Raw genomic sequence first — 12618 nt, 5'->3', positions numbered from 1 at the left:
TTCTTTTATTCCTCACATAAGAGTAAAAAGCCTTGAGGTTTTCCTTGATCCGACCCGCCAAGGACTTCTCATGCCCCCTCCGAGCTCTCCTAAGCCCCTTTTGCAGCTCATTCCTTGCTAACTTGTAACCCTCAATCGAGCCATCTGAACCTTGTTTCCTCATCCCTACTTAAGCTTCCCTCTTCCTTTTTACAAGACATTCCACCTCTTTTGTGAACCATGGTTCCCTCACTCGGCCATTTCCTCCCTGCCTGACAGGGACATACCTATCAAGGACACACAGTATTTGTTCCTTGAAAAAGTTCCACTTTTCATTAGTGCCTTTCCCTGACTGTTTCTGTTCCCATCTTATGCCCCCCAATTCTTGCCTAATCGCATCATAATCAGATGCTATAGGAAAGATAGAACAGGAGGTAAGAGAGGAGGGGGAGTTGTATTTTTGATGAAGGAAAACACCATCGCAGTACTAAGAGGGGATCTATCTGAGGGTTCACCCACTGAGTCTGTATGGGTAGAACTGAGAAATAAGAAGGGGGAAATTACTTTGATAGGGTTGTACTATAGGCCCCCAAATATGTAATATGTAAGGAGATTACAGATAGCTCCAAGAAAAATAGGATGGTGATAGTAGGGGATTTTAACTTTTCCAACATTGACTGGGACAGCCATAGTATTAGAGGGTTGGATGGAGAGAAATTTGTTGAGTGTATTCAGGAGGAATTTCTCATTCAGTATGTGGATGGCCCGACTAGAGAGGGGGCAAAACATGACCTCCTCTTGGGAAATAAGGAAGGGCAGGTGACAGAAGTGTTAGTGAGGGATCACTTTGGGACCAGTGACCATAATTCCATTAGTTTTAAGATACTATGGAGAATGATAGGTCTGGCCCAAAAGTTAAAATTCTAAATTGGGGCAAGGCCATTTTTGACGGTATCAGGCAGGAAGTTCCAACAGTTAATTGGGGGAGTCTGTGGGAAGGCAAAAGGATGTCTGGTAAGTGGGAGGCTTTCAAAAGTGTGTTAACCAGGGTTCAGGGTTCCTATTAGAGTGAAGGGCAAGGTTGGTAGAAATAGAGAACCCTGGATGACTCGAGATATTGACGTCCTGGTCAAGAAGAAGAAGGAGGAACACGACAGGCATAGGCAGCTGGGATCAAGTGGATCCCTTGAAGAGTATAGAGGGTGTAGGAGTTGAGTTAAGACAGAAACCAGGAGGACAAAAAGAGGACACAAAATTGTTTTGGCAGATAAGGCAAAGGAGAATCCAAAGAGCTTCTACAATACATAAAGGGCAAAAGAGTAACAAGGGAGAGAGTAGGGCCTCTTAAGGATCAACAAGGTCATCTATGTGGGCATCCACAAGAGATGGGTGAGATTCTGAATGAATATTTCTCATCAGTATTCACCGCTGAGAAAAGCATGGATGTTAGGGAACTTGGGAGTAATAAATAGTGATGACTTGAGGAGTGTACATATTACAGACAAGGAGGTGCTGCAAGTCTTAAAGCGCATCAAGGTAGATAAATCCCCGGGACCTGATGAAGTGTATCCCAGGACATTGTGGGAGGCTAGGGAGGAAATTGCAGGTCCCCTAGCTGAGATATTTGAATCATTGATAGTCACAGATGAGGTGCCTGAAGATTGGAGGGCGGCAAATGTTGTGCCTTTGTTTAAGAAAGGCTGCACGGGAAAAGCCTGGGAACTACAGGCCAGTGAGCCTCACATCTGTATTGGGTAAGTTGTCAGAAGGTATTTTGAGCGACAGGATCTACATGCATTTAGAGACTGATTAGGGACAGTCAGCATGGCTTTGTGAGTGGAAAATCATATCTCACAAATTTGATTGATTTTTTGAAGGGGTAACCAAGAAGGTAGATGCGGGCAGTGCAGTTGATGTTGTCTACATGGACTTTAGCAAGGCCTTTAACAAGGTACCGCATGATAGGTTGTTGCATACGGTTAAATCTCATGGGATCCAGGGTGAGGTAGCCAAATGGATACAAAATTGGCTTGATGACAGAAGCCAGAGAGTGGTTGTCGAGAGTTGTTTTTCAAATTGGAGGCCTGTGACCAACGGTGTGTCTCAGGGATCGGTGCTGGGTCCAATGTTATTTGTCGTTTATATTAATGATTTAGATGAGAATTTAGGAGGCACGGTTAGTAAGTTTGCAGATGACACCAAGATTGGTGGCATAGTGGACAGTGAAGAAGGTTATCTTGGATTGCAACAGGATCTTGATCAATTGGGCCAGTGGGCTGACGAATGGCAAATGGAGTTTAATTTAGATAAATGCGAGGTGATGCATTTTGGTCGATCGAACCAGGGCAGGACTTTGTTCATGGTAGGGCAATGGGGAGAGTTATAGAACAAAGAGAGGTGTACAGGTTCATAGCTCCTTGAAAGTGGAGTCACAGGTGGACAGAGTGGTGAAGAAGGCATTCGGCATGCTTGGTTTCATTGATCAGAACATTGAATACAGGAGTTAGGACATCTTGTTGAAGTTGTACAAGACATTGGTAAGGCCACACTTGGAGTATTGTGTGCAGTTCTGGTTACCCCATTATAGAAAGGATGTTATTAAACTAGAAAGAGTGCAGAAAAGATTTACTAGGATGCTACCGGGAATTGATGGTTTGAGTTATAAGGAGAGGCTGGATAGACTGGGACTTTTTTCTCTGGAGCGTAGGTGGCTGAGGGGTGATCTTCTAAAGGTCTATAAAATAATGAGGCACATAGATCAGCTAGATTGTCAATATCTCTTCCCAAAGGTAGGGGAGTCTAAAACTAGAGGGCATAGATGTACAGTGAGAGACGAGAGATACAAAAGAGTCCAGAAGAGCAATTGTTTCACACAGAGGGTGGTGAGTGTCTGGAACAAACTGCCAGAGGTAGTAGTAGAGGCGGGTACAATTTTGTCTTTTAAAAAGCGTTTAGACAGTTACATGGGTAAGATGGGTATAGAGGGATATGGGCCAAATGTGGGCAATTGGGACTAGCGTAGGAGTTAAAAAAAGGAGCAGCATGAACAAGTTGGGCTGAAGGGCCTGTTTCCATGCTGTAAACCTCTATGACTCTATGACTCATTCACAGCAGCTGGACCGGCGAATCCCAGCCGTGGACGAGGTTGGAGAATGTCAGCCTGAGTGCCATTTCAGGCAAGGAACCTGGTGCAGTTTGTGCCGGCACGTCCGACATGAATCTGATCGTGATCTTTCCGCCCTTCGTCATTTTTTGGGAAAGGAGCGAGTTTTGCACCAGTTCTGATAGGGGTGGAGTCTAAACATGTGGGCAAGCCCAGCTTCACAGAGATCGGACACCATTTTTAAACAGTGCCCGGATCTCTAAGTGAAATTGAAGACCCCTTCCCTACCCCCCTCCACAGACAACTGGACCCCCCCCCCACCCCCCGATTGTAGGCATGCTTCCCCCTTCGCCCCAACATGAATCGCCAACCTGATCTTCCACCATCCCGAACATAGATCGCCTGAATTGTGTCTCTCCCAATTGGTCCCCTTTCATGTCCCCCTTTCATGCATCCCCTTCATGTCCCGCCTTCATGCTCTGCCCCTTCATGCACCCATCCCTCCCTCAGGTTCCACCTCAGTCAGGTCCTATCTCCTGGGCACTGTCCCCTGCCACTGGGCCCGGGAGCTGGGAGAATCCCAAAGTGGGTTCTTGCCATTGTTAACCTTGCTAGTCCCTTCTCCTGCGGTTCCCCGATCCAATGCGGAACCAACACGATCTGCGTGGAGCAATGTGGCCAGAAAACGCTGCCCAACATTTCAGGTCAATGAGCTTTCATTAGACCTGCTCAGTATTTCCAGACTAACAAAGTGTCTTTATAAATTATGTATTGTTCCAGATCTAGACCTTGCAATCATATTAGAGTTTGCACATTCTCCCCATGTCCATGTGGGTTTCCTTTGGATGCCCCGGTTTTCTCCCACACTCCAAAGATGTGCAGGTTAGGTGGATAGGCCATGTTAAATTGCTCTTTAGTGTCAGGGGGATGAGCAGGGTCACTATAGGGGTTACAGGGCCTGGGTGGGACTATTGTCGGTGCAGGCTCGATGGCCTGCTTCTGCACTGTCGGGATTCTATGATTTCATAATTCTATTCTATGATTCATATAAAATCTGCCAACAATCACACTACCAGAAGGACATGGAAGCTTTGGAGAGAGAGCAAAGAAGGTTCACCAGGATGTTGCCTGGTCTCGAGGGTGTTGGCTGAGGAGAGGTTGAATAAACTGGGATTGTTTTCACTGGAAAGACAGAGACTGAGGGGAGACCTGATAGAGGTCTAGAAAATTATGAGAGACATGGACAGGGTGGATAGTCAGAGGCTTTTTCCCAGGGTGGAAGTGTCAATTACAAGGGGGCACAGGTTCAAGGTGAGAGGGGGAAACTTTAAGGCAGATGTGCAGGGGAAGTTGTTCACGCAGGGAGTGGTGGGTGCCTGGAATGCGGTGCCAGAGAAGGCGGTGGGAGCAGGCACATTAGCAACTTTTAAGAGGCATCTAGATGGGTACATGAATAGGGAGGAAATAGAAGGATATGGACTGACTAAGGGAAGAAAGTTCTTTTTAGTTTAGTTCGAGCATCATGATTGGCGCAGGCTTGGAGGGCCGAAGGGCCTGTTCCTGTGCTGTATTTTTCTTTGATCTTTGTTCTGATACTAAATGTGGGAGTTTAATTCACTGTGGCCATACATTGCCCTGGGCAGATAGGCAGAGAATTAAAATCAAGAATTCCGTCGGAAGCCTGCTGGCAGTCAAAATTCTCCTCATAATTTCTCCTCTCTTTGAATAAAAAAATCACTTTCAAAAAGCCAGTGCCTCTTGAAGTAGAATATAATGAGGCCAGCAGGAGAAAATTAAGTAAACTATTCTGTAGTATACAAAGAAAACTGCATTAACTCACATTAACTGTTCATTAACAGTACATATATAACATTATATTCATTAACAGTTCATATATAACGTTATGCTCATTAATAGTACATATTTAACATTATGCTCATTAACAGTTCATATCTAAGAATATGCTCATTAATAGTACACAAATAACATTACCTTTCCTGGCCAGCTGTATCCCATAGTTGGAGATGAATTTTAAAAGGGTTTTTACCATTTGCGCCTGCAGCATGATGCATCTAAAACATGAATAAAATCACATTAGCAAACTTGCCTGTCAAAGACAGCTCGCTGCTGGACAGTAAATATTAAAGCCTTTGGGCTTTATTAATAACTTAATTAAATGCATTAATTACACACAGTAGATCTCGGATTTTGCCGTAACAAGGCAGTGACACCATGGGCAGGTGTCTTCTGGCTGCTTGCTCCAACAGGATAAACAGAGTCATCAACACCATGGATCCAGAGAAATATTTTGTGCCACTGCAGGCTCTGTAACGCACCAACACAGCCCACACCTTTGAGAATGACCCTACCCCTACACCAGACTGGCCAACTTGGCTCATTTTCTACCCTACCCGAACAGCAAGTTGTTCGGGGTGGCCCATTGGCACATGCGGCGTACAGCCTAATAAAATGTGGCTGCAGTGATGGGATTCATGACAGGGTCATAACGCACTCCATCAGATTACAGCAACAAATCAGAATCAGCCCATTAGTTTCTAATCCATGAGACATTTTATTTAGAGATTTGGAGGACCTCTACCTCTCTTCCAGATATTATAAATTATGTATTGTTCCAGATTTAGACCTTGCAATCATATTAGAGTTTGCACGTTCTCCCCATGTCTGTGTGGGTTTCCTTTGGATGCCCCGGTTTTCTCCCACACTCCAAAGATGTGCAGGTTAGGTGGATAGGCCATGCTAAATTGCTCCTTAGTGTCAGGGGGATGAGCAGGGTCACTATAGGGGTTACAGGGCCTGGGTGGGACTATTGTCGGTGCTGGCTCGATGGCCTGCTTCTGCACTGTCGGGATTCTATGATTTCAAAATTCTATTCTATGATTCATATAAAATCTGACAGGCTGCAAATCAGGAATTAAATCAGAAAATTATAAATTTCTATATGGTTTTTAATGGCTCAACACCATCCAGGAGAAAGCAGACTGTTTGATTGGCACCCCATCCACCAACTTAAACATTCATTCAACACACAGGGGCCGATTTTACCAAATCGGCTCTATGTGCCGGGTGCGGTCGTAAATCAGACCCACGCCTGGTAACCGCGCTCCAGCACCCCCATACGCCTTTTTTTGGCGCAGATCAGTGGGTGGAGCCTAGCGCATTTGCATCTGGCGGAGCACCAAACTGCGCATGTGCAGTTCGAAGACAGCGCGCCCGAGCGCGAAAGTCAAAGGCAGCGCTGACAGCACTGATGTCTGCGCTGCCTTTGACTTTCTCTGGTTGGGTCGGGGGGGGGGGGATCTGACGTCTCGTCCCTGAGGGGGGTAGGGGGGGATGTAACGTCTCTTCCCTGAGGGGGGGAGGGTGGTAGAGGGGGATCTGACATCTTTTCCCTGAAGGGGGGAATCTGACATCTCTTCCCTGAGGGGGGGGCGGGGTGATGTGACGTCTCCGTCCCCCCCCCGGGAAGAGATGTCACATCCCCCCCTACCGCCCCCCCCCCTCAGAGAAGAGACGTCACATCCCCCCTCTCCCCCCCCCCTCGGGGAAGAGACGTCACATCCCCCCTCTCCCCCCCCTTCGGGGAAGAGACGTCACATCCCCCCTCTCCCCCCCCCCCCCCCCCTCGGGGAAGAGACGTCACATCCCCCCTCTCCCCCCACCCCCCCCCCCCCCTCAGGGAAGAGACGTCACATCCCCCCTCTCCCCCCCTCAGGGAAGAGACATCACATCCCCCCCCTACCCCCTGCCCTCCTCAGGGAAGAGACGTCACATCCCCCCTCTCCCCCCCCTCCCCCTCCTCAGGGAAGAGACGTCACATCCCCCCTCTCTCCCCCCCCCCCCTCCTCAGGGAAGAGACGTCACATCCCCCCTCTCTCCCCCCCCCCCCTCCTCAGGGAAGAGACGTCACATCCCCCCTCTCCCCCCCCTCCCCCTCCTCAGGGAAGAGACGTCACATCCCCCCTCTCTCCCCCCCCCCCCCCTCCTCAGGGAAGAGACGTCACACCCCCCCTCCCCCCCCCCCCCACCCCAAGGAAGAGATGTAGAGATGCCACATTTCCCCCCCACCCCCCCCCTCCCTCAGAGAAGAGATGTCACATCCCCCCTACACCCCGCAGTGAAGAGACGTCATCTTACCCATCAGGACCCCCGGAGCAAGGCCAGGATCCAGGATCGCAAGATGCTTTCGACGGACACCAGCGATCAAGGTAGGTCGGGGGCCCGGGGGGGGGGGCGCAGATGCTGCTGGCGGGGCCTGCGTCCCAGGGTGGTCTGATCGGATGGTTGGGGGGAGGTGGGGGGGGGGGGGGGGGGGGGCAGTGGGGGCTGCCGGGGTGGTTCACGGGGGTGGTCCGCGAAGGGTGGCCGGGGGCGATTCAGCGGTTCAGTTGCTGAGTTGAAGCCCTATTGGACTTGAATTCAGCAACACGGTAAATGCGCGGGCGCCGATCGCATCGGAGCCTCATAAAGTAGGAATCCTTGGGTAAGTTGGGTGTGGGCTTCATTATGCCAATTTAAATGCATGCAAATACATTTAATTCAGCCCGCTGGCCAATTCCGGCGCGCGTCGGATCGTCACCCGGATCGGCTGTTGGTAAAGGTGCGATTGGCCCTGGGTCGGGTCTGGACCGCGTTTTAGGCCCGACGCCCAACTTTACCACGATTTCGCGCTCGAAAACAGGCGGGAAATTTTGGTAAAATCGGGCCCACAGTGTGTACCATCTACAAGGTATACGACAGCAACTCACTTAAGCCCCTTCAACAGCACCTTCCAAACCCTCAACCTCCCCGACCTCGAAGGACAATGGCAGCAGCAGCATGGGGAACACCACCACCTGCAAGTTCTCTCCCAGCTACAATGGTGACTTGGAACAATATGCCGTTCCTTCACTGGCACTGGGTTAAAATCATAGAACCCCTACCAAACACCACATGGACTGCAGCGATTCAAGAAGGCAACTCAGCATCATCTTCTCAAGAGCAATTAGAGATGGGCAATACATTATGGCCTAGCCAGCAACACCAACAGCCCATGAATTAATAAGACAAAGAATTTCAAGAAAGCAGATTTATCGATGGGAAAATCATGGCAACCTTGAACTAAGGCTAGAATTCTCCCTGCCTATTTTCGGCAGGCTGGGAAGCCGGTGGGGGCGGACAATCCAATGGGGATTTCCCATTCCCATTGCCCCACACCCCGCCAATGACGTAACAGGGTTCCGGCCATGAAAATTCGGGAGCCCCATTACCATACATTTATATATCATTTGTGGACTTCCCTGCTGCATTGTCTCCCCACATTAGGATTCTCCCCCCGACGGTTTACAATGGCATTTGATCAACAGGAACCTGCTGAATGGTCCCCACTAGAGATGCTCAGGTAGGTAAAGTCCTGAGGGGGGGAGAGACTCAAGCCTGGGAATTCCCTGGCAGTGGGCAATGCTCGGGACAATGCCTTGGCACAGCCAGGGGTCACTGCCAGGGGTCACTGTTGGGAGGGCGGGGGGAGCTTCCGCTGAGGAGCCTTATGGGGAGTGGGGGTTCCCATGCCCATGCAGGAGGGTTTCCTATGACTGTATGCGTGGGGAGGGAGGGGGGCGGGGAAGGAGTACCTTGGGGCGGGGGTTTGTGTCTGTTGGGAGGTCCATAGGCAGGGGGGGAGACCCGTGTCCATGGAGGGTATTCCCTGGGGTGGGGGCAGGGGTGTGGTATCCTTCGGGGAGGTCCTTAGGCTGGATGGAATCCTATGTCCACGTGTGGGGGTGGGGAATCTCGTGTCTGTGGGGAGGGGATTGCCGAGGGATCTTTTTTAAATTTAAATTTTTAATAAATCAGGGGCATCAGCCTCATCAGGGCCGATCTCTTCAAAGCTGAGGTTGGTGGCGGGTCGAGCTCTGACATTTTTTGACTAAGTGTCAAAAATATGGCTGGAAAAGCCAGCAGTGGAGCTGAAGGGCTGCACACACCTTTACCCACCTGAAAGGATGCTGAGTCAAAAAGTATTAAAATTCTGCCCCATTACAAGGATGTTGCCTGGATTGGGGGGCATGCCTTATGAGGATAGGTTGAGGGAGCTTGGTCTCTTCTCCCTGGAGAGACGAAGGATGAGAGGTGACCTGATAGAGGTTTACAAGATGTTGAGAGGTCTGGATAGGGTAGACTCTCAGAGGCTATTTCCAAGGGCTGAAATGGTTGCTACGAGAGGACACAGGTTTAAGGTGCTGGGGGGTAGGTACAGAGGAGATGTCAGGGGTAAGTTTTTCACTCAGAGGGTGGTGGGTGAGTGGAATCGGCTGACGTCGGTGGTGGTGGAGGCAAACTCGTTGGGGTCTTTTAAGAGACTTCTGGATGAGTACATAGGATTTAATGGGATTGAGGGCTATAGATAGGCCTAGAGGTGGGGATGTGATCGGCGCAACTTGTGGGCCGAAGGGCCTGTTTGTGCTGTGGCTTTCTATGTTCTATCTCCAATATTGTGAGACAAGAGAAGAAAGTACTTTCATTACAAAATATTCTTCTCTCTCCCCCGCCCACCAACCCTCCCCCCCACCCCCCCCCCCTCCCCCCCGCCCCGCCGCTTTTATTTGGTGTTAAATGTTTAAAATGTAATATTTTATCAGGGATATTCTCAGGTTTCTTTATGATATCATGGAGACCTGTTATTGTTGTCCATCCACTGGTGAATTGGTGAACTGTCACATGCAAAATATTATACAATGACAGTCTGCACTGACAGGAATGCTGATGAGGAATCACACAGAAAGTCAATGGCAGTTGGAGGTCTGCCAGTTTAGAAATTCTAATATTCACGAGACCCAGTTCCAGTTGCTGCTGCTGCACGGGATTCCCCAGGGAGTTGCTCCTTTGCAATCCCAGAAATCACCTCAGTTTATCAACTCTCCAGTACAAAAGAAACTCAAGGCTGGAAAATCTTCAAAAATGTCCAAAATGAAACCATCTCCAACCAGGTGTTGGATGTTTGTGTTTAAACTCTGAATTTTATATTGCTTGGACAGAGAGAAGAGGCACTTGCTCCTGGAAATACTGCCCAACCAGAAGGAAACAAAACAGTGAAGCAGGGAAGTAAGAATACGACTGTGAATTGGTCTTATACACTTTATGATGGAATACCAATAAATTGGGGAAATAAGAATGCTGGTCCGAACCGCATTTTCCTTCTGGGCAAGACACCCTTCCTTAATTTCCTTTGTGAAAAATAAATGCTTTAATCAAGTTCAGTGCTGGCGTACTAAGGCACCATCTGCACCATTGGGAGGTTTGTCATGGGCAGTATCAAGAGGTTACTCATCGCCCACAGCAGCACGGTGGCACCATGGTTAGCACTGCTGCCAGGGACCTGGGTTCGGTTCCCAGCTTGGGTCACTGTCTGTGCAGAGTCTGCACGTTCCCCCCCCCCGTGTCTGCATGAGTTTCCTCCGGGTGTTCTGGTTTCCTCCCACAGTCCAAACGAAGTGCTGGTTAGGTGCATTGGCCATGCTAAATTCTCCCTCAGTGTACCCGAACAGGCGCCAGAGTGTGGCGACTAAGGGATTTTCACAGTAACTTCATTGCAGTGCTCATGTAAGCCTACTTGTGACTAATAAATGAACTTTAGGATAGAATTAAATACATCAGGTGGAATCTTCCAGCTGGTCCCACTGCAGTGAACGGCGATTTGGCTGAGTGCCAAATTCTCCATCCTCACTGGCAGCGGCGGAGTGTGAAAGGCCGGAAAATCCCCGCCATCATGTTATCCCTCTTTACGGGGTTCTGAGATTGAAAAGTTTCCCACTTTGCATCAATTTTTAAAAACCTTTCATGGGATGTGGGCGTCGCAGGCAAGGCCCTTGGGCTCAGGATGATTCCAACAAGTGGATAGATTTCCCTCTGATTCCAATTATTTAATTTTAATTGGCCGAATGCTACATCGATGTCAAAGACAACCACTCTCACCTCCCCTCTTGAGTTCAACTCTTGTGTCCATGTTGGAAGCAGGCCAATATTTTAAAATAACAGGAATGAAAATTCTCGGCTACTCTGTCAATAGAATCATAGAATGGTTCAGCACAGAAGGTGGCCAATCAGTCCATTGTGTCCATACTTGTTCTCTGCAAGAGCAACTCAGGTTGTCAGTCTCCTCAAAGACATAATAATCTTCGTCAATATGTTAACAAAATAGATCAGGACAAAGTGTTTCCTTTGAAGGAGGACCAATAACCAGAGTAAACCGATTTAAAATTATTGACAAAGGAAGCAGAGGGGAGGTGAGGAGAATTATTTTTAGGCAGCAACGTTTTGTGATCTGGTAGGATGGAAAATCAGATTAATTCGACACTTTCTAAAGGGAATTGGGTAAATGCTTGAAAAGGAAATGAAGTTAGTCCTTGGGAAAAGAGCAGAGTTGTGATACTGATGAGACAGCCTGGTCAAACAGTCAGCACAGACACAATGGGCTTCGTGGTCTCTTTCTGTGCTGTATGAATCTACGATTCTAGGTGCTTAAGTAGTGCGAGATTTCAGTTCAGTAGCTCACGGTCTCCTCTAAATAAATCACTGAATTGTTACAGTGCAGAAGGAAGCCATTCAGCCCATCGTGTCTGCACGAGCTCACTCAACAAGAAATTCACTTAGAACCATTATTCCCCTTTCACCCAGTACCTGTGCACATTCTTCCTTTTTAGATAATAGTCTAATTCCCCTTTGAATGCCTTCATCGAACCTGTGTCCACTTCACTATCAGAGAGTGCATTCTGGACCTCAACCCTCGCTGTGTGAAAAAAAATTTCCTCATCTCGCTTTTGCTTCTTTTATCGATTATTTTAAATCTGTGCCCTCTCATTCTTACTCCTTTTATGAATGGGAACAATTTCTCCCTATGTACTCTCTTCCAGTTCCTCTTGATTTTGAAAACTTCTGTCAGACCTCCTCTTAGTTTTCTCCTCCAACCTATCGTCATAGCTAAAATCCTCCATCTCTGGAATTATTCTCCTGAATCTTTTCTGCGCCCTCTCTAATTCCTTCACATCATTTCTAAAGTGTGACGCCCACAACTGGATGCAATATCTCAAATGAGGCCAAACTAGTGACTTATAAAAGCTCAACATAACCTCCTTGCTTTTGTACTCAATGCCATTGTTAATAAAGCATGGGATATTGTGTACTTTATTAACTGCGCTCTCAACTTATCCTGTCTCCTTCACTGATTTATGCACAAAAACACCCAGGTGCCTCTGCTCCTACGCCCAATTTAGAGTTATTTTTATGCTGTCTCTCCATGTTCTTCCTACCAAAGTGAATCACTTCTCACTTCATAGAATCACAGAATCATACAGCACAGAAGAGGCCCTTCGTCCCATTGAGTTCGCACCGACACATTAGAAACACCTTTTAAAAAAAAGTTTATTTATTACTTATTAGTCACAAGTAAGGCTTATATTAACACTGCAATGAAGTCATTGTGAAACTCCCCTAGTCGCCACATTCCGGCGCCTGTTCGGATCATTGCACCTAACCGGCAC

The 12618-nt window shown here is 48.2% G+C and overlaps 1 protein-coding gene across 7 annotated transcripts in view; it reads right to left on the bottom strand.

Moving 5' to 3' along the window:
* Positions 1 to 12618, bottom strand: part of rab27b (RAB27B, member RAS oncogene family) — a 182109-nt gene that overhangs the window by 30803 nt on the left and 138688 nt on the right. For all 7 annotated transcript variants that reach the window (XM_078219808.1, XM_078219828.1, XM_078219799.1 and 4 more), the window contains exon 3: positions 5075 to 5154. In XM_078219808.1, coding sequence (XP_078075934.1) covers positions 5075 to 5154 — 80 coding nt within the window. The remainder of the gene's footprint in view (positions 1 to 5074; positions 5155 to 12618) is intronic.

Source organism: Mustelus asterias, chromosome 1 (genome assembly GCF_964213995.1).
Source record: "Mustelus asterias chromosome 1, sMusAst1.hap1.1, whole genome shotgun sequence".
Lineage (NCBI taxonomy): Eukaryota > Metazoa > Chordata > Chondrichthyes > Carcharhiniformes > Triakidae > Mustelus > Mustelus asterias.
The sequence above is the reverse complement of the archived record's forward strand: the minus strand, read 5'-3'. Positions and strand labels throughout refer to the sequence as shown.